The 22,009-nt window shown below is 50.2% G+C and overlaps 1 protein-coding gene across 5 annotated transcripts in view; it reads left to right on the top strand.

The window, feature by feature from the left end:
* LOC147095910 (discoidin domain-containing receptor 2-like) overlaps positions 1 to 22,009 on the top strand; it is a 239,370-nt gene that overhangs the window by 177,573 nt on the left and 39,788 nt on the right. For all 5 annotated transcript variants that reach the window (XM_085974916.1, XM_085974917.1, XM_085974919.1 and 2 more), the window contains 2 exons: positions 6,127 to 6,296; positions 18,143 to 18,350. In XM_085974916.1, the coding sequence (XP_085831042.1) occupies positions 6,127 to 6,296; positions 18,143 to 18,350 (378 nt within the window). The remainder of the gene's footprint in view (positions 1 to 6,126; positions 6,297 to 18,142; positions 18,351 to 22,009) is intronic.

Here is a 22,009-nt window from a genome sequence, read left to right as displayed (position 1 = left end):
TAATCATTAAATAACATTTTTACAAGAACAATAATCTACACATTTGCTGAAGTTAATCAATTACAAATTCAGTCTCTCTGGAGGCTTCCTGACTCGGTCCGGATAACGCCTCGGTGGTGTAGTAGGTTTCGGTGGTGTAGTAGGTTCTTTTGGCAAGGTCGATTCGGCTTTAATGCCAGTGTCAGGTTCATCTGGTTCCAGTATCACTGGATCGGAGGTAGATACTATGGGTATCTCTGCTTCATCACTAGGCATATAGAGTTGTGGTGTAGGTTGTCCTTTTTCGGATGACTCTATGATCTGGTCAGCATGGCGCCTTATTGTGCTTTCTCCAATGTCCACGGTATACATCAGCGGTCCTAGTCGTGTGCAAATAGTTCCAGGCTGCCATTTCTCGGTACGGTAGTCCCGGGCCAAAATTGGTTGACCTATCTGGAAGGTTCTAGTTGGCCTTTCATTCATGCTTTAAAATTGCCGGTTCTCTACGTCCCTTCTGACGTTTGGCTTGACCAAATCCAGCCGGCATCTTAGTCTTCTATTGAAAAACTTCATGGCGGGGGTTTGGTTTGTAACCACATGTGTTGCATTCCTGTACGCAAACAAGAAGTTATCTACCTTATGTTGTAGATTTATGTCTTCATTACCCATGGCCTTTATGGCCTTCTTGAAGGTCTGGACAAACCTTTCAGCTAATCCATTGGTGGCGGGATGGTATGGGGCGGACGTGTAGTGCTTAACCCCATTGTTTTTTAAGAACTTCCTGAATTCTTCGGATACAAATTGCGGTCCATTATCAGAACAGATCTGTTCAGGCAGCCCATTCCTGGCGAATATGGTCCTTAATACTGTGATGGTTTTTTCCGTGGTGGTGGAGGACATCTTTATTACCTCCGGCCACTTGGAGTGTGCATCCACTGCGACTAAGAACATTGAGTCCATAAATGGACCAGCAAAGTCGATATGTACCCTTTGCCGTGGAGATGAGGGCCACTCCCATGGATGTAGAGGGGCTTGTGGTGGGGCGTTTTGGACCTTCTGGCATCCTAGACAGCTCTTGGTCATTTCTTCGATGTCTCCATCAATACCTGGCCACCACACAAACGCTCTGGCTAAGTTCTTCATTTTCACTCCACCCAGATGCCCCTCGTGAAGCTCCTTTAGCACTTTATCCTTGAGTTTGGGTGAAATCACCACTCTGGATCCACACATCAAGGTTCCTCGGCACACTGACAGCTGTTCTCTTCTTTGCGAGAATGCTGGCAACAGTGGTTCGCCATGTGCTGGCCATCTCTTCACCGTTAAATCGTAGACTCGTGAGAGAGTCGGGTCATTTCTCGTTTTCTTTTCAATGGTAGAATTTGTCACTGGTAGACATTCCACTATGGTCGAGTGGAATATCTCCACTGGGTCCACTGTAGGTGCCTCTTCCACCATTGGCAACGGTAGGCGCGATAACCCGTCAGCATTCCCATGCTGTTTTGTTCCTTTGTATTCTATGTCATATTGGTGTGCCCCTAGGAAAAGGGACCACCTCTGTAGCCTTTGCGCTGTCATAATGGGAACGCCCTTTTTAGGGTTGACTATGGAGACGAGGGGTTGATGGTCAGTCAACAAGGTAAATTTTTGTCCGTGTAGGTAATGGTTGAATTTCTTCACCCCCCACACCAGGCTGAGTGCCTCCCTGTCGATCTGGGCATAGTTACGCTCAGCTGAGTTCAATGAGCGTGATGCAAAAGCTATCGGCCGCTCCGAGCCATCAGGGAATCTATGCGATAATACCGCTCCCACGCCGTAAGGGGATGCATCGCACGCCAGTCTGATTGGCAGTGATGGGTTGTAATGAGCCAACACTTCCCTGGACGTGATCAAGCCTTTGCATTTATGGAAGGCACGTTTACAGTCTTTGCTCCATTTCCAAACTATTCCCATTTGTAGCAGTGCGTTAAGAGGGTGCAGAACCGTAGACAAGTTTGGTAAAAATTTATGATAATAATTTATTAATCCCAGGAACGACCTTAATTGTGAGACATTTTCAGGCGCTGGGGCCTTTACGCCCGCTTCAATTTTTTCAGGTAACTTATGCAACCCTTCTTCGTTAATGACATGGCCACAATATGATATTTGTTTCTGGAAAAATTCGCACTTGGGGCGATTTGCTCATAGGCCCCGTTCTCTCAGCCTCGTGAGCACCTGCTCCAAGTTGGCAAGGTGCTCGTTGTCGTTTTCTCCTGTTACAAGGATGTCGTCTAGGTAGCATTGAGTCCCCGGAATCCCTTGCAGGACTTGCTCCATAGCTCTTTGCCAGATAGCCGGAGCTGATGCCACTCCGAAAACCAGTCGATTGTACTGGTACAGGCCTTTGTGTGTGTTTATTGTGAGATACTTTTTAGAGGCCTCCTCAACCTCCATCTGTAGATATGCCTGTGCTAAGTCAATTTTGGTGAAACGTTTCCCTCCGGATAGTGAGGCGAAAATATCTTCTATCCTCGGAAGAGGATACTGTACCGTGTGAAGAACCAGGTTTATAGTCACCTTGAAGTCCCCACAGATGCGAATTTTTCTCTGTTCTTCAGATTTATCATTATTCAACATTTTCTTCATGACCGGGACGATGGGTGTTGCCCACTCACTTCAATCTACCTTGGATAACACGCCTGCTTTTTCCAAATTCTCCAGCTCTGCCTCGACGGCTGGACGAATTGCGTATGGCACCGGCCTTGCCTTAAAAAACTTGGGAATTGCCGCATCTTCCACTTTTATTGAGGCGGTGGCGCCTTTCAGAGTTCCTAGTTCCTGTTGAAACACTTCTTTGGCGTTAGCCAAGATTTCTTTTAATCGTCCAGGTATGACGTCATCATCATTTTTTTTCTTACTGGTCACCGTCAGTGCCTGAATGGAGTGCCAGTCTAAACGTATCTTTCTGATCCATTCACGTCCCAACAACGGTGGACCACCATCTTGCAGAATGTATAAATACAACTTCTGTATTTCCTTGCCGTTGTATACAACAGGCACCCTTATTTTCCCTCTGGGGTATACTTTCTGCCCCGTATATGTCTTCAAGATAATGGATGTGTCTTTCAAAGGTATATGCGGAAATAGCCGCTCGTAATCCCGTCGACTCATGACGGTCAGAGCTGATCCTGTATCTAGCTCCATTTTGACTGGGGACCCCGCTATCGTGAGGGTAACCCAAATGGTCTGGTAATCTTCTTTGGCAATTACATTATGTAATTTGAGACAGCTTAGTCTCTTGTTTCCGGAGTCGCTATCGCTCTTCTGGTCTTCGGAGCTACTGTCCGTCATCATTTGTACCTTTCTGTACTTTTCCTTATTGACCTTTTTGCTGTCAGCGGATTTTTTTCCAGATCTGCATACACGTGCAATGTGTCCCATCTTTCTGCATTGCCTGCATGCTTTGTCCTTGAACTAGCAGTCCTTCTGGTCATGGGTGGATCTGCCGCAGCGATAACATCTCTCGAAACCCCGTGTCATTTCATGGGTGCCGAAGTCCTGTGGCTTTTGCTGTATCTCTGCAGCTCCTCTTGCTGCTGCTTCGTATGATACAGCCACACTGAAAGCCTTGTCCAGTGTCAAATCTTTCTCAGAAAGTAGTCTTTTCTGTGTTCCTTCGCTTAGGAGACCGCAGACGAATTTGTCTCGTAGAGAATCTGCCAGTCCTGCCCCGAATTGGCAGTGCTTTGACAGCTTTCGTAATTCAGTGAGGTAATCAGCGTTACTTTCATTCTTGTGCTGATTCCTCCTGAAGAATTTGAATCGTTCCGCTATCAGCAGCGGTGTTGGGTTTAAGTGCTCCTGTAAGGTATCAACAATCTCCTTAAAATTCTTGTCCATCAGTTTGGCTGGAGTGATTAAGTTTCGTAACAGCCCGTATGTCCTTGCGCCCATCAGATTTTGAAGTACCGATGCCTTTTTATCATCCGCTACTTCATTCGCCTTGCAATATATCTCCACTCTTTCCACATATGTGGTCCAATCTTCTATATCACTATCGAAAGCAGTAATATTGTCATGTCTTAGGCATCTTGAAAATCTAAAATGGCGCTTCCCGCGCTTTTCCTCCATCCCCGATGGATCAAAATGGCGCCTCCCGTGCTTTTCTTTCTTCCCCGCCGAGTTAAGATGGCGCCTCCCGCGCTTTCCCGCCGCTGCCGCTGCTGCCAACGCTGTTCTCCGCGGTTCCCGTTGCGACCTGCAGCTTTTCGCGGTATTTCTATTTTTTTTTTATATATATCTCTTCAATAGTTTCTCCGTTACTTGGAGAACCGTTCCCGTCATGGAGCGGACCCTCTGGGACTTTCCCCTCCCTCTGCTCGGTCCGAACGCCGACCTGCTTTGCAGCACCGGCCGCCCCCTGAGTGCTCCACCCTCTGTCTTTCTTTGCTTCTGCTTCCCGACTCACTGCGCGGCCCCGTTGCAGAGCCACCCGATCGAGCTCTAGCCCGCCGCAGCCCAGGAAGGATCAGTGCACTACTTGCCACCAGCCCGTTTAGCTGGTGAAACCACAGTTTTTTTTTCTTGCTTCTGGCTTCGACCTTCGTCTGAGGAATCGATCCCCTTGAGGTGCTGCCGAATTGCAGGTAAGTTCGTTTCTAAATCATCGCCACTGTTAGATCCTTGTGTTAATGGAGACACGGAATGCAGGAGTTGATTTAACAAGTGTTTACTGAACAAAGTCTGGAGGTGAACTAAACTACACAAGATGCTACACAGGCTTATATACCCGAGTGGTCACTACTGGTACTACAGTATACAGGGGCTTCAAAAACATAGTTCCTCTTAAAGGTACATACACTACAGACGGCACCTCCAACAGTGCAGCACTCCACTGGAGTGTCAGCCTAGATTTTTTCTACTCAAGCCTCTGGAGTGGGACTTGAACCCATAACCTTCTGACTCAAAAGCAAGTGGCGCTATCAACTGGGCCACAGCTAACGACTTTGGGCTAAGTAGGTGTCTTATGAGCCAAGGAAAGCCTAACTCTATCTCTGACCCTAACCTGAAAACCTTTTTGTTACAAGTACTGGGAGAGTAAGGTGCGATTCTGATTTAGTACTGCAGGGAGGAAATGGAGGTCTCCTTCACAGAATTTATTGTAGGCCCCTATCCCCATCGATACGCCAAGCATGGCTGTTCTGGTTGCTAGGATACACCACTGGCTCCAACCGGCACCACCATGTCAAGGCATCGTTAACATAAAGTCAATGGAAACATCCCCAGATTTGTAGAAAAAATGGTATGGATTTAAAATAAGATTTTTGCTGCTTGGATCACGGTGATTGCCATTTTGAGTGCAACAGTGTGGGAATCAAAAGGACCATACATTACACTGTCCAGTCATAGCCTTGCTGAAGTAGCTACGACTAAGGCTAGGCTTTCAGCTGGCCCATATTGAGACTTTGAGCACACAACCTAGGCTGACATTTCAATGCCTATCATGACCTCAGAACATCCCAAGGCACTTTACAAACAATGAAGTACCTTTGAATTGTGGTCATTGTTCTAATGTAGGACTAGATGCAGCCAATGTGCGCACAGCAAGCTCCCACAAACAGCAAAGTGATAATGGCCAGGTAATCTTGTTGTTTTAATGATGTTGGTTGGAGGATAAATATTGGCCCCAGGATACCCTTGCTCTTCTTCGAAATTAGAGCCATGGGATCTTTTACATCCACCTGAGAGGGCAGACTCCGGTTTAACGTCTCATCCGAAAGACGGCACCTCCGACATTGCAGCGCTCCCTCAGTACTGCACTGGGAGTGTCAGCCTAGATTTTTGTGCTCAAGTCTCTGGAGTGGGACTTGAAAGGGGTCGGCCATTTAGGACTGAGATGAGGAGAAATTTCTTCACTCAGAGGGTGGTGAATCTTTGGAATTCTCTACCCCCAGAGGGCTGTGGAGGCTCAGTCATTGGGTATATTCAAGACAGAGATTGATAGATTTTTGAATATTAAGGGAATCAAGGGATATGGGCCTACTCCTGCTCCTATTTCTTGTGTTCTTATAAAGCCACGACCCTCTGACTCAGAGACAAGAGTGCTGTCCACTGACACCAAGGATGTGGTTTTTGTGCCAACGAATACATTGTCTTCTCTTTCTGTCCCAGATCTGGAGTCATCCGTCTACCTCTCCCCAAACTCTGGGCGGCCTGTCGCCAAGGCCGACAACAGCAACACCTCCATGCTGATTGGCTGTCTGGTGGCCATCATCCTCCTCTTGCTGATTGTCATCTTCATCATCCTCTGGAGGCAATACTGGAAGAAGATTCTCGGCAAGGTAAGAATTTCTCTGAACCTTGGTTAGACCACACTAGGAGTACTGCGCACAGTTCAGGTCATCATATTATAAAACGGATATAGAGGCACATAGAAACATAGAAGATAGGAGCAGGAGTAGGCCATTTGGCCCCTTGAGCCTGCTCCGCCATTTAATGAGATCATGGCTGATCATCCAAATTCAGTACCCTGTCCCTGCTTTCTCCCCATATCCCTTGATCCCTTTAGCCTTAAGAAATATATCTAACTCCTTCTTGAATATATTTAATGAATTGGCCTCAACTGCCTTCTGTGGTAGAGAATTCCACAGGTTCACCACTCTCTGGGTGAAGAAATTCCTCCTCATCTCTGCCCTAAATGGCTTACCCCTTACCTTTAGACTGTGACCCCTGGTTCTGGACTCCCCCGCCATCAGGAACATCCTTCCTCATCTAGTCTGTCTAGTCCTGTTAGAATTTTATAAGCTTCAATGAGATCCCCTCTCATTCTTCTAAACTCCAGAGAATATAAGCCTAATCGACCTAATCTCTCCTCATACGCACTGGAGAAGGTGCAAGAAAAAGATTTACTAGAACAATAGCAGAATTGAGAGGTTTTACTTATCGGGAAAGGTTGAACAGAGAAGACTGAGGGATGACCTGATAGAGGTATTTAAGATAATGAAGGGATTTGATAGGGTAGACGTAGAGAAGATGTTTCCACTAGTGGAGGAATCCAAAACTAGGGTCCATAAACACAAGATAGTCACTAATAAAACAATAGGGAATTCAGGAGAAACTTGCTTACCCAGAGAGTGGTGAGAATGTGGAACTCGCCACCATAAGGACTGGTTGAGGCCAACAGCATAGATGCCAGCCACAAATTTGCCAGATTCAATTTCCCAATTTGCCATGCCGGGACTTAAATGAATGAACGCTATCTCCTGTGTACTTCCAACAAACGCGGCCATGACGGATGCCTCGATCTACAGTGTACAGACACGGGCATCCAGAAAGATCGGTGTACATCTCCTACGTCGGAAATAGGAAGCCCTCATCGCCTCCAAATTTTGCCTACCGTTTGGAGGAGATGAGGAATTCCCATTTCCGACAGCATGGATTTGACCATCCAGCAGAGATCCTGAAGGAAGGCGGGCACCACTGTATTGGGCCTGAGCAACACTGGCAGGACCACACTGATTTCTATGCCACAGAAGGCAGTTGAGGTCAATTCATTAAATATATTCAAGAAGGAGTTGGATATATTTCTTGAGGCTAAAGGGATCAAGGGATATGGGGAGAAAGCAGGGACAGGGTACTGAGTTTGGATGATCAGCCATGATCTCATTAAATGGCAGAGCAGGCTCGAGGGGCTGAATGGCCTACTCCTGCTCCTATCTTCTATGTTTCTATGATTGCCCTTGAGGAGGTGCTGATTTGTACCATTCAGCTGCTTGGCCACAAGGGAGGGCATTAAGGATCAACCACACAGTGTGGCCCACAATGAAATATGGGCAAGACCTGGTCAGAGTTTTTACGTCAATCTAGTCGATTTTTGCTGATGCCAGCCGCAAATTGCCAGATTGAATTTCAGAATTTGCCATGCCATGACTTGAATGCTGATGAAGTTTGGATTGCTCGTCTCGTACCCATAACCCCCACATCTGCCAATGTGGAGCTTACTGATAAATCACGGGGCCACCAGTCTGCGTGAATGGTTATATTTCCACGTGTTTCAATACTAAAGCTGTGAGAAAACTCAAGAACATAAGAATTAGGAGCGGGAGTTGGCTATTCGGCCCCTCGAGCCTGCTCCACCCTTCAATAAGTTCATGGCTGATCTTCCACCTCTACTCCACTTTCCCGTCCAATCCTCATATCCCTTGATTCCCCCAGTGTCCAAAAATCATTCTATCTCAGCCTTGAATATACTCAAAGACTCCGCATTCACAGCCCTCTGGGGCAGAGAATTCCAAAGATTCACAACCCTCTGAGTGAAGAAATTCTTCCTCATCTCAGTCTTAAATGGCCTGCCCCTTATCCTGAGACTATGCCCTCTGGTTCTAGACACTCCAGCCAGGGGAAACAACCTCTCAGCATCTACCCTGTCAATCCCCTTCAGAATCTTATATGTTTCAATGAGATCACCTCTCATTCTTCTAAACTCCAGAGAGTAGAGTCCCAATCTACTCAATCTCTCCTCATAGGACAACCCTCTCATCCCAGGGATCAATCAAGTGAACCTTCATTGCACCGCCTCTAAGGCATGTATGTCCTTTCTCAGATAAAGGAGACCAGAACTGTGCACAGTACTCCAGGTGTGGTCTCACCAAGGCCCCTGTACAATTGTAGTAAGATTTCCTTACTCTTGTACTCCAATCCCCTTGCAATAAAGGCCAACATGCCATTTGGCTTCCCAATTGCTTGCTGTACCTGCTTGCTAACTTGTTGTGTTTCCTGTACGAGGACACCCAAATCCCTCTGAACACCAACATTTAATAGTTTCTCACCATTTAAAAATTATTCTGTTTTTCTATTCTTCCTACCAAAGTGAATAACCTCACATTTCCCCACATTATACTCCATCCCCCACCTTACTGCCCACTCACTTAACCTGTCTGTATCCCTTTGCAGGCTCTTTGATTCCTCCTCACAGCTTAGAGATTCGAATGGATTGGTGGATGATGGAAAACGGTTTGAAGGGATACGGGTGGGTAAATGAGATGAGGACTATTGTCTTGGATGGAGGGTAAACGCCGACACGGACTGGTTGGGCCGGATGGCCTGTTTCCGTGTTGTAACTTCTATGCCGTAAGCCAAATGATTACTCAGAGAGCCAGACCCGATTTAACATTCCACAAAGGCAACTTTCTAAAACTTTTGACTGATGATCTCCTGGCCGAAACGTAGCCAGAATTCCTCTTCCTTTTTACTTTTGTACAATTAAGTGGCAGTGTTGCAATAATCTGTCAATAGGCACACGAACCAGGGGCTAGATTTTCAGTATAGACAGTTTTGGGGCGCTAAGCTTAGCGCCCGCCCGAAGTTATCGCCCGCCCCAAAGTAGCGCCCCGTTGCCGGAAATTCAGTGGCTTCGCCCTAAGAGATTGGTGGAGCGCTAAAAGAGGCGTTCCACTAGTATCTTTAGGCGCTAAGCCGGCGGTGGAGAGCGCAACACCCGAGCTCGGGCGCAGCGCACGGCAGACACTCTGGTGCCAGTGAGCTCTTAAAGGGGAAGGGTGCATGTATTTTTTTCAAATGCAAAGTCTGGGGAGAAACGGGGAGGAGGAGGAGGAGGAGGTGGAGGAGGAGGAGGAGGAGGAGGAGGTGGTGGTGGTGGTGGTGTCCGGAAACATAAATACACCGTTCACAACCACACACTGGATCCTTCCACACAACACATGCAGAGTGCCGTATATAGTGCAGGAGGAGTGCCCTTTAATTTGCGCTCCCCAGGGTGTGTTGCGTTCCATTTTACAAACGCTCTGGACGCCAGCCGCACAATGGGGCGGTCCGACTGAAGTTTGGATTCGGGGCGGCCAAAGGGCGTTGCACGAGGATGTGACGTCATTTTCTGCGCGCGCATCCGGGCGGCCGCTAAACTTTGCGCCGGCGCTAACGGGCAACTTAATTTGGGGCGGGGCGCAAACTGCGCTGCGCCCAGGCGCTACACGCATAGCGCCCGAAAATCACTTCTCTTAAGGCGCTAACTGCTGGCGCAAGCAACTGAAAATCTAGCCCCAGGTCTTTTAATTCATTTATAGACCTCAGCCTGGCCGCCTCTTAAGTCTACGCTGCTTTGAAGTAAATAGGCCAAGGTCTTTAAGCCTATCTAAGTAGCTGACGTTGCTCTTGTGGTTACTTTCCAAACATGGCAACTTGCTTACCCAGAGAGTGGTGAGAATGTGGAACTCGCCACCATAAGGATTGGTTGAGGCGAACAGCATAGATGCCTTTAAGGGGAAACTAGATAAACACATGAGGGAGAAAGTAATAGAAGCATCTGCTGATAGGGTGAGATGAAGCCGGGTGGGAGGAGGACCATGTGGAGGATAAACACCAACACGGACCAGTTGGGCCGAACGGTACCAACCGCAAATTTGCCAGATTCAATTTCACAATTTGCCATGCCGGGACTTGAATGAATGAACGATATCTCCTGTGTACTTCCAACAAGCGCGGCCATGACGGATGCCTCGATCTACAGACACGGGCATCCAGAAAGATCGGTGTACATCTCCTACGTCGGAAATAGGAAGTTGTGGCGGAGCCACCAAGGGTCTCAGAACAATTGGTAATAATCCCTTTAACTACAGTGTAGTGCAACCGCGGTCTGCACCTTTAAACTGTACTGTATTGTGTTTTCCTGCACTCCACGTGATGACGTCATGACGCCGATCACGTGACCACCAGTGGCGCGAAGAACGCGATGACGTCATGATGTCAGCTTCCAGAATCTTCCAGTAGTCGTCGAGTGCCCAGCAAGCTGTATAGACCTGTGTACCGTTTCTCCTGTAGTTTCCCTGTTAACTTCGTTGTTCATTAAAACCTGTTGATTTGATTCATCGAGTCGAATACCTTATTCAGATAGGAACCTCCATTCCTACATTGGTGACCCCGATCTCGTCGGACAACTTTCGTCGAGGATGAACACGAACGCCGTCGCCCTTAAACTGCCGCAGTTCTGGGAACAGCAGCCAGCAGCATGGTTTTTCCAGGCAGAAGCACAGTTCGCTCTCCGGGAGGTCACAACGGATGCGACCCGTTATTATTACGTGGTTGCCGCTCTCGACAGTGCCACGGCCTCGCAGGTCGTCAGCATCCTTGGAAGCCCACCGGAGGAGGGCAAGTACGAAGCGCTTAAAGCCCGTTTGCTACAGGTATTTGATCTTAATAAGTCGGAGCGGGCACGCAAGCTTATTTCCATGCCCGGCCTCGGGGACTCAAAACCGTCAGAGCTGATGAGTCAAATGCTCACGCTGTTGGGCGCGGAACCCCAATGCTTTTTATTCCGTGAGCTTTTCCTCTGCCAGCTACCCGAACCGGTGCAGGCGGCCTTGGCCAACACTGCCATCACAGACGGTGCTGAAATCGCTGCAGAGGCAGACAAGATATTTACTGTTACTCAGCAATGTTGTGCAGCCACGAGGCGCTTTTCCCCCACGCGAGCGAAGCCCAGCCCTCCCCCAGCAGGGTGGTGCGCGTACCACGCCCGTTTTGGCGCCAAAGCTCGATGCTGCCGGCCTCCTTGCAGTTTCCCTCAAGGAAAAAAAAGCTCCAACAAGCCCGCGTCCTACCGGACGGACGACAAGGTCTAGAAAGCACAGCAAGTTAGCTATGGCGGCGGGCTCAGCGGGCAAACTCATTTACGTTACGGATTCCGTTACGGGCCGACGATTCCTGTGCGACACTGGTTCCCAGTGCAGCATCCTCCCTGCTTCAAAGCTGGACCTACTATCCGGCGGCCAGGGGCCTTCCCTCGTGGCAGTAAATGGCGCTGCCATGTGTACGTTCGGGAAATGGACGGTAAACCTTCGCCGGTCAGCGTTTTGTCTGCGACTTCATTACAGCTAAGGTCTCACAGGCCATCCTGGGTGCTGATTTTTTCTGTGCAAACGGTCTGCTGGTCGACGTCCAACACTGCCGACTCATTAATGAGTCCACTTTCCACGCAGTGCCCTGCCACCGCAGCACCGCCGTGTCCTGGTCGGTGGCCTGTGCGATTCCATCACAAGACGGGTTTACGCGCCTGCTCGGCGAATTTCCGGAGCCCACCGGGCCTACTTTTTCGGCTGCAAGCACACGGCACGGGGTGGAGCACCATATCTCCACGACCGGAGCACCCGTTTACGCTCGGGCACGGCGATTAGAAGCCGGCAAGCTGGCAGCCGCAAAGGCTGAGTTCCAGACCATGGAGCGCCTCGGGATCATCCGGCGTTCGGACAGCCCTTGGTCCTCCCCACTGCATATAGTACCCAAACCAGGTGGCGGATGGCGACCGTGCGGGGATTACAGACGCTTAAACGACGCCACGACACCGAACAGGTATCCTATTCCCCACATCCAAGATTTTTCGGCACATCTGGCTGGCAACGCTATATTTTCTAAAGTGGATCTCGTTCGTGGATATCATCAAGTTCCGGTGCACCCTCCAGACGTCCCTAAAACGGCAGTCATCACTCCGTTCGGCCTTTTCGAGTTCCTCCGCATGCCATTCGGTCTAAAAAACGCAGCGCAAGCATTCCAGCGGTTGATGGACTCTGCCTTACGGGACCTGCCCTTCATTTTTGTATATTTGGACGACATCCTAATAGCCAGCAAGGATACGACAGCTCACATGGCCCATTTACGTACACTTTTCGCCCGACTCAGCCAACACGGCCTTATTGTCAATCAGGCTAAGTGCACATTTGGAGTATCCAGCATTGATTTCCTGGGACACAGGATTACCCCAGAAGGTGCCGTCCCGCTAGCCACCAAGGTAGAGGCAGTTACCGCATTCCCGCGGCCTCACACGGTCAAACCCCTACAAGAGTTCTTGGGGATGGTGAATTTTTATCATCGTTTCGTCCCCAAGGCGGCCCGGTTAATGCAACCTCTGTACGAAGCACTAAAAGGGAAGTCGGGCAAGGATGTTCTCACTTGGACACCGCAAATGGACCAGGCATTCCTCGATACCAAGGCGGCGTTGGCGGATGCAACTATGCTAGCACACCCACTCACGGGCGCGACTGTTGCCCTCACTACGGACGCCTCCGACTACGCCATCGGAGCGGTTCAAGAGCAGTGGGTCGATGGGGGTTGGCAGCCATTAGCCTTTTTCAGCCGCCAACTGCGCAAGAACGAGCGAAAGTATAGCACTTTTGACAGAGAGTTGCTAGCCCTGTTTTTGGCCATCCGGCATTTCCGTTTCCTGCTAGAAGGCCGTCCGTTCACTGCATTCATGGACCACAAGCCGCTCACCTTCACCATGGCCAAAACGGCAGAACCTTGGTCAGCTCGGCAGCAGCGCCACCTCACGTTTATATCCGAATTCACAACGGATTTGCGGCACATGTCAGGCAAGGATAATCTCATGGCAGATTGCCTTTCCCGGGTTCCAGTCCAGGCAGTCCACCTGAGCATCGATTTCGTCAGACTGGCAGAGGATCAACTGGCAGACCCAGAGGTACAAGCATTTAGGACCACGCCTTCCAGTTGGCAGGTTGCAGACGTGCCGTTTCAAGCGGCAGGAACCACGCTCTTGTGCGACACATCCATGGGAGTGCCCCGGCCCATTGTGCCGGTCGAATGGCGCAAGAAGGTATTCCAGACAATCCACGGGTTATCTCACCCGGGGATGCGGGCTTCTCAACGGCTACTGTCCCGCAAATTCGTTTGGAAAGGCATGCATTTGGACGTCCGGGACTGGACAAACAATTGCGACGATTGCCAAAAATCCAAAGTCAACCGTCACGTCAAGGCTCCGGTGGCCAGCTTCCCGGTGCCTGAGCGCCGTTTCGACCACGTTCACGTGGATTTAGTAGGTCCCCTTCCCGGGTCGCGTGGATTCACACACCTCCTGACGGTGGTAGACCGGACCACCAGGTGGCCAGAGGCGATTCCCTTGGCCGCTACCACCGCAGCAGACGTCGCCAGGGCATTTCTTTCGTCGTGGGTGGCTCGGTTCGGGGTGCCATCGGACATCTCCTCGGACCGCGGTCCGCAATTCACATCGGAGCTGTGGAACGCAGTGGCACAAGGCCTGGGAACCAAGCTGCACCGTACCACCGCATACCATCCGCAGGCGAATGGCCTGTGCGAAAGGTTCCATCGGTCTCTCAAAGCGTCCCTCCGTGCCAGCTTGAGGGGACCCAACTGGGTGGACAGGCTCCCGTGGGTGATGCTAGGCCCCCGGACAGCACCAAAGGAGGATCTTCAGTCTTCATCAGCTGAGCTGGTTTATGGCCAGACACTCAGAGTACCAGGTGACTTTCTCCCTCCACACACCGAACCATGGTCTGCAGCTCAACAGCTCCTACTTCATCAGGAGGCGGCTAGGAATTTCCTGCCCATCCCAACCTCGCACCATGACCTGCAGAGGCCTCACGTCCCGGCAGAGCTCATGAGTTCGGACTATGTCTTTATTCGACAAGACGGTCACAGAGACCCACTCAAGCCACCGTATACCGGACCTTTTCGTGTCATCGCACCAGGGGAAAAGTTTTTCACAGTCGAAGTCGGTGGAAAGTCTGATACCGTCTCTATCGACCGGCTCAAACCAGCCCACCTGGATCGGAGTGAGCCTGTCGTGGCTGCCCAACCGCCTCGCCGCGGCCGACCGCCGTTAGCCGCCAGACCAGCCGTGCACCAGCCCACCGTCGAACAGCCCGATTCGGCCTCTGACGCGCCTGCACCTCTGACTACCGTTTCTGCCTCGCCCGAGACGCCGCTTCTGCCGCAATCCGGCACTGGTCCTTCCACTAATGCCCCGTTTCCGCTGCCTGACTTTCGTCGCCGTTCGGCCAGGATCATTAAGCCTCCTACTCGGTTGTCAATGCCCGTTAAAGTGGATTCTGGGGGGACGCCTGTGGCGGAGCCACCAATGGTCTCAGAACAATTGGTAATAATCCCTTTAACTACAGTGTAGTGCAACCGCGGACTGCACCTTTAAACTGTACTGCATTGTGTTTTCCTGCACTCCACGTGATGACGTCATGACGCCGATCACGTGACCACCAGTGGCGCGAAGAACGCGATGACGTCATGACGTCAGCTTCCAGAATCTTCCAGTAGTTGTCGAGTGCCCAGCAAGCTGTATAGACCTGTGTACTGTTTCTCCTGTAGTTTCCCTGTTAACTTCGTTGTTCATTAAAACCTGTTGATTTGATTCATCGAGTCGAATACCTTATTCAGATAGGAACCTCCGTTCCTACAAAGTCATCATCGCCTCCAAATTTGCCTCCCGTTTGGAGGAGATGAGGAATTCCCATTTTCAACGGCATGGATTTGACCATCTGGCAGAGATCCTGAAGACGTGTTTCATAAATTTCCATTGCGCTTAAGTTTCTTTCTAAGGTGTTAAAGTTGATGATTGCCTCAGTCATTGCCGGTCGCTGTCTTCCCATGGTGCTCTCTCCTGTCAGGTAGAGTACATAAGAACATAAGAAATAGGAGCAGGAATAGGCCACTTGGCCCCTTGAGCCTGCTCCGTCATTCAATAAGATCATGGTTGATCTTGGGCTCAAAGCCACTTCCCTGCCCAGTCCCCATAACCCTTCACTCCCTTATTTTGCAAAAATCTGTCTATTTCCACCTTAAATGTGTTTAATGACCCAGCCTCCACAGCTCTCTGGGGCAGAGAATTCCACAGATTTACGACCCTCTGAGAGAAGAAATTCCTCCTCATCTCAGTTCTAAAAGGGCGACCCTTTATTCTGAAACTGTGCCCCGAGCTCCCGATTCCCCCACGAGGGGAAACATCCTCTCTGCATCTACCTTGTCGAGCCCCCTCAGTATCTTGTATGTTTCGATAAGATCACCTCTCATTCTTCTAAATTCCAATGAGTATAGACCCAGCCTGCTCAACCTTTCTTCATAAGTCAACCCCCTCATCTCTGGAATTAACCTAGTGAATCGTCTCTGAACTGCCTCCAATGCAACTTTATCCTTCCTTAAATAAGGAGACCAAAACTGTACGCAGTACTCAAGGTGTGGTCTCGCCAATACCATGTACAATTGTAGCAGGACTTCCATGCTTTTATACTCCAACCCCCTTGAAATAAAGGCCAACATTCCATTTGCCTTTGTAGTGACCCCCGAGGGTTTCTAAAGAACAGGGTGAGGCTAGAACCCTTTCAAAGAGCCGGCACAGGCACGATGGACCGAATGGCCTACACCTGTGCCATATGATCTGATGGAGCTCAGTGTGCGAAGGTGCGACCACAGTTCCATGAATCCGCCCACGTTCACCAAGGCGGTGGGGTTTATTACCTCCGCGTTTAATTGCCAACCGAAGCTCTGGCCCAAGTCTGCTACAGGCCGTGCGGCACTTTCTGGAGATTGACTGAAGGGTTGTAGCTCTACTCCTCGGAGTCGAGCTTTCTATCCTCCAGCCACGGGGTTGCCATCGCTCCAGGGTTGTCCCAGAGTCCCCAGGAATGGAAGATTAACCTTCTGGATACTGCCGGGAGCAACTCCCGGGCGAACAAACCCATAGGGGCAATAAAAGAGAATTATGCAAAGGCCTCACAGGGAGGGGTTTTGATAGAGTAGATCGAGAAAGGCTGGCGAGTGGGGTCAGTCACCAGAGGCCATAGATTTAAAATCATTGGCAAAAGATCGAGAGGGGAGAGGTGGGGAATTGTTTTCACTCAGAGAGTCGTCGCTGATTCCAAAATTTATTTTAAAAGGGAGCTGGTCTTGAGGATGAGGAACTTACAGGGTCACAGACAAAAAGTGGGGGATGTGAGACTAAGCACAACTGCTCTTTCAAAGAGCCGGCACAGGCACGACGGGCCGAATGGTCTCCTTCTGTACTGTGAGTTTCTATGATTCTATGGGGGAAAATTGGGTCACGGCCCCCTTTGAGGCGCTAACTTCGCCGGGTCACTAAAGTTAATGACCCCCCAACCAAATTGAAAGGTAGCATCCCAAGCAAGAGGCTGGGCGCTACTGGAAGCGCTCCCCCTCCCTCTTGGGGCGCTCCCATTAAATATGGCAGGGCTACGTGCAGCAGCGCCACACACGCTGGCATGGAGAACCGCGGTACTGCAGGCCTCCCTCCTCTGATTAAAGGGAGGGGCCTAGCGCAGCGCGCATAGGGGCCCTGCTGGACCACCGGGGAGCGTGGGAGCTGGCAAAAGAGCCCGGCACTGAAGAGGAGTTCGGGGCTGACGGATCGCAATCGGCACCCCGCGGGAGGAGGCCAGAGGAGGCAGGTGCTGACAGGCGGACCGAAATAAAAATGGCCGCCCAGCACCTGCCCTTAAATTATCGCCACACCCGTCGCAAAAGCGCACCCCTGACCCTGTCGGACCTCGTGTCCAGTGGTATGTCAGGGGGCATGAGCCAAGTTTGCGGCCAGGGCGCCGCGCACGGTGATGACATCATTGCCGGAGGCACAGCGCGCAGGGCGCTACCAGCTACCGCCGCCGCTAACCTCCTGTTGAATTTCACGGGAGGCGTCAGCGGCACCACGCCCGGGAGCTAGGTGCTTTGCGCCCCGTTAGCGCCCTCCCCACCGGGGCATTAACAGGAGGTGCAAAGCAACTGAATTTATCCCCCATGTGTTTTGTTTCATTTTCTTTGAACAGTTTTGTCTATTAGCTATAAAATTATTGGCGATGTGGGTGGCGGGGGAAGGCTGTTTGACCTGGTGGGACGTTCGGAGATGGGAGGTCATGTGATGAAACTTCCAGGAACACGCCCCCCCACAATCGGAGTCGGTGACTTTATCCAGCTCCCCATACCTCCCCCGCCCCCCCACCTCACCCCCCAACCCCGCCACCCCCCCCACCCCCACCTCACCACCCCCCACCATCGCCCCACACCCCACCACCCCCCCACCACCCCACCTCCACACCACCCCACCACCCCACCACCACCCACCACCCACCACCGCCCCACCCCACCACCCCCCACTGCCCCACCACCACCCCACCGCCCCACCCCACCACCCCACCACCCCCCACCGCCCCAACCCCCACCACCCACCACCACCCCACCACCCCCCACTGCCCCACCACCCCCCCACCCCCACCACCGCCCCACCCCCCACCACCGCCCCACCCCCCACCACCAACCCACCCCCACCCCCCCACCCCCCACCCCCACCACCACCCCACCCCCACCACTACACCATCTGTTAATCCACTCTTCTCCTTATTAGGCGCAACGCAGAATTTTGGACGATGACCTGACCGTTCGGCTGTCGGTGCCAGGTGACACGATCATGATCAACAACACGCAACCAAGCTCCTCGGGGAGCCGCCACTCCAATCTGTACGAGCGCATCAACTCCAGCGACCTGGAGTACCAGGAGCCCAACCGGCTTCGGATGAAGCTTCCTGAGTTGCCGCAAGGAGCTGAGAATGAAGGTAAATCAAGACGACGGCTGTCAGGCCAACTATGGCAAGAAATGGCCCTTTGGGATGTCTATTATTGGGAGATCAAGGGCTGGTCAGCCTATTTTTTGATGGTGTTGGCCGAGGGGACAAACGGTGGGCCGGGACTCTGGGAGAGCTGCCCTACTCTTCTTTCAATAGCTCCACGGGATCTTTTACATCCACCTCAACAAGCAAACAGGGCCTTTCAAAATACATGAGGTGTTTAAGATGATTGAAGGATTTGATTGGGTAGATAGGGAGAAACTATTCCCTCTGGTGCAGGAGAGCCCAGAACAAGGGCGGCATAATCTTAAAGTTAGAGCTAGACCATTTAGGGGTGATATCAGGAAGCACTTCTTCACACAAAGGATAGTGGAAATCTGGAACTACCGCCCCCAAAAAACTGTGGAGGCTGGGGCCGGGGGGGAGGCAATTGAAAATGTCAAAACTGAGATTGATAGATTTTTGTTGGGTAATGGTTATTAAGGGTTACGGAACCAAGGCGGGTAGATGGAGTTAAGATACAGATCGGCCGTGATCTAATTGAATGGCGGAAGAGGCTCGAGGGGCTGAATGGCCTGCTCCCGTTCCCATGTTCCTACATTATCTCTACGTACTGTACTGTTACTTTACTCACCGGGTTCATAGGCTTAACCAATTAACTTACAGCTGTGATACAATTGGCAAGTTTTACTTCTGTTCGATGAAACGCTTAACCCATCTCAATCATTCAACTTTAACTCTTAACATTCTCTCATTCTCTCAGACACTCTGCCTAATTTTCTTTTCTGTTGCAGTCTGTAGAAATCCTCTTGAAACCGATGGAGAAGACAATCGGGTGGAGCGTAAAACGGGCGGGCTGATTTGCTGGCGCCCGTTTTGCGCAAGCGCCCGAGGTGAATTGCACCCCGACCCCCCACTTCATAAAGTTCTTCAGAACTTCCTCTAGCTCTCTGTGTTTTTAGACACCTTCTGCCAACCTTTCCGGAACACTTCCTGGAACCGTCCGGATTCAGGAGTGGGCAAAACACGGCCTCATCGCACCTTACTTTTACTGGGCAAATCCCGTGTATGGGACGAGTGACCAATCAAAAGGATTAATTCTGTCACGTGCTTGCTTTCCAAGGTGTCATTCAACTGACTGGTGTTGTTAAAGTACGGCCGCCAGACTTCAGTCATGCATAGAGTACAGAAGCAATGAAGTTGTGCTAAACCCTTTATAAATCACTGGTTAGGCACCACACTTCAGGGTGGATGTCAAGGCCATAGAGACGGTGCAGAGGAGATTTACTAGAATGGCACCAGGGATGAGGGACTTCAGATACAAGGAGAGACTGGAGAAGCTGGGGTTGTTCGCCTTAGAGCAGAGAAGGTTAAGGGGAGATTTGATAGAGGTGTTCAAAATCATGAGGGGTCCAGACAGAGTAGAGAGAGAGAAACTGTTCACATTGGCGGAAGGGTCGAGAACCAGAGAGCACAGATTTAAGGTAATCGGCAAAAGAACCAAAGGCGACATGAGGATAAAAACAATTTTACACAGCGCGTGGTTGTGATCTGGAACGCACTGACTGAAAGTGGGGTGGAAGCAGACTCAATAGTAACTTTCAAAAGGAAATTGGATAAATACTTGAGAGGGAAAAATTTGCAGGGCTACGGGGAAAGAGCAGGGGGTGGGGTGGGTGAGTGGGACTAATTGGATAGCTCTTTCAAAGAGCCGGCACAGGCACGATGGGCCGAATGGCCTCCTGTGCTGCATCATTCTACGATTCCAGTGTGACAAAGGTCAGAACTCCAATTAGGGTGCTACACTTCTTTATTCTAGTGCTTAGGCCACGGCCAGAACACTGGGGCCTCAGCCCTAATTGTTTCTCGAGGCTCCTCCTGCTCGTCAAGTCATTTTTGTTTTTGCCTTACCCATGAAAAATTACTCAGTTCTCTAGTCCCATGACTTTGAGAGTTATTGCTCAGACCTGGCCAGGCAGGCAATGGTCACCATTGACGACCAGGAACGGATAGGTCACTTTGTCTGAGTTTCAGTCATGATTTAGCGTTTAGCGTCAGCTGTGGCTCAGTTGGTGGCACTCTTGCCTCTGAGTCAGAAGGTTGTGGGTTCACAGTCCTACTCCAGATACCTGAGCACCAAATCTAGGCTGACGCTCCCAGTGAAGTACTGAGGGAGCAATACGCTGTCGGAGGTCCCGCTTTTTGGATGAGACGTTAAACTGAGGCCCCGTCTGCCCTCTCAGGTGGACATATGTGATCCTGTGGTGCTATTTTGAAGAAAAGCAGGGGAGTTCTCCTGGCCAACATTTATGCCTCAACCAATAATACTAAAAACAGGTTATCTGATCATTATCACATTGCTGATTGTGGGAGCTTGCTGTGCGCAAATTGGCTGCCGCATTGCCCGCATTGCAACATGCGACATGAAAGGTGAAAGTCTTTCTTTCAGTCTCACACAATTCAAAGACCTTTCTTTTACATAATGTTTGTGCTGTAGTTGAGAATGGCCAGATTTCCCATGTAGTTACTCTGCCCCAACAATGAGCTTTAACCCTAAAAAGTTATTCCATACTTAACCGGTATTTGGTTTTCTGTGCCAGCCATTAATGAATGTACAAAACAGGTGCTAGGGCAAGGGACAAGTAAGGAAGTATATGATCATCATGGTTGAAAAAAATTCAATATCGGATACAAAGAGCATGTGTCCTGTGCCATTGGATACCCAAACCATGTCATTGGATACATGAAGCATGTGTTCCAGGTCATAGGATACATAAATCATGTATTCTAGGTCACAGGATACATGAACCATGTGTTCTAGGTCATAAGATACAGGAACCATGTGTTCTAGGTCATAGGATACAGGAACCATGTGTTCTAGGTCATAGGATACATGAACCATGATGTAATAAAGACTCACTACGCACTTGGTTGAACATAAAGCAAGGCTTTAATCGACTTGTAACAAAACATGGAGGTCTAGTTAGTAGTCACTAGCTTCCTGTTTCCGGATTGTCTCTGGCCAAGTTGGGCCCTCGCCCGAGTATTTATACTCCTCGGACGGCGCCCTCAGCTGGCTGTCCAGTAGTACTTCCTGAGTTACTTCTTGTAGAAGTTGCGATTTATGACAAACCATATGTTCTAGGTCATAGGATATGGGAACCACGTGTTCTAGGTCATAGGATACATGAACCATGTGTTCTAGGTCATAGGATATGGGAACCACATGTTCTAGGTCATAGGATGCATGAACCATGTGTTCTAAGCCATAGGATACATGTACCACATGTTCTAGGTCATAGGATACAGCAACCATATGTTCTAGGCCATAGGATACATGTACCACGTGTTCTAGGTCTTAGGATACAGAAACCATGTGTTCTAGGCCAAAGGATACATATACCACGTGTTCTAGGTCATAGGATACAGTTACCACGTGTTCTAGGTCCTTGAATACATGAACCATGTGTTCTAAGTCATAGGATGTGGGAACCACGTGTTCTAGATGGCAGGATGCAGTTACCACGTGTTCTAGGTGATGGGCTGCAGGAACCAAGTGTTCTCGGTCATGGGATACGGGAACCATGTGTTCTGGGTCATGGGATACGGGAACCGCATGTTCTAGGTCATGGGATGCGGGAACTACG

This window comes from Somniosus microcephalus, unplaced genomic scaffold, assembly GCF_052327205.1.
Source record: "Somniosus microcephalus isolate GS21.2 unplaced genomic scaffold, FLI_Smic_1.0 unresolved_chr1, whole genome shotgun sequence".
NCBI classification, from domain to species: domain Eukaryota; kingdom Metazoa; phylum Chordata; class Chondrichthyes; order Squaliformes; family Somniosidae; genus Somniosus; species Somniosus microcephalus.
The sequence above is the reverse complement of the archived record's forward strand: the minus strand, read 5'-3'. Positions and strand labels throughout refer to the sequence as shown.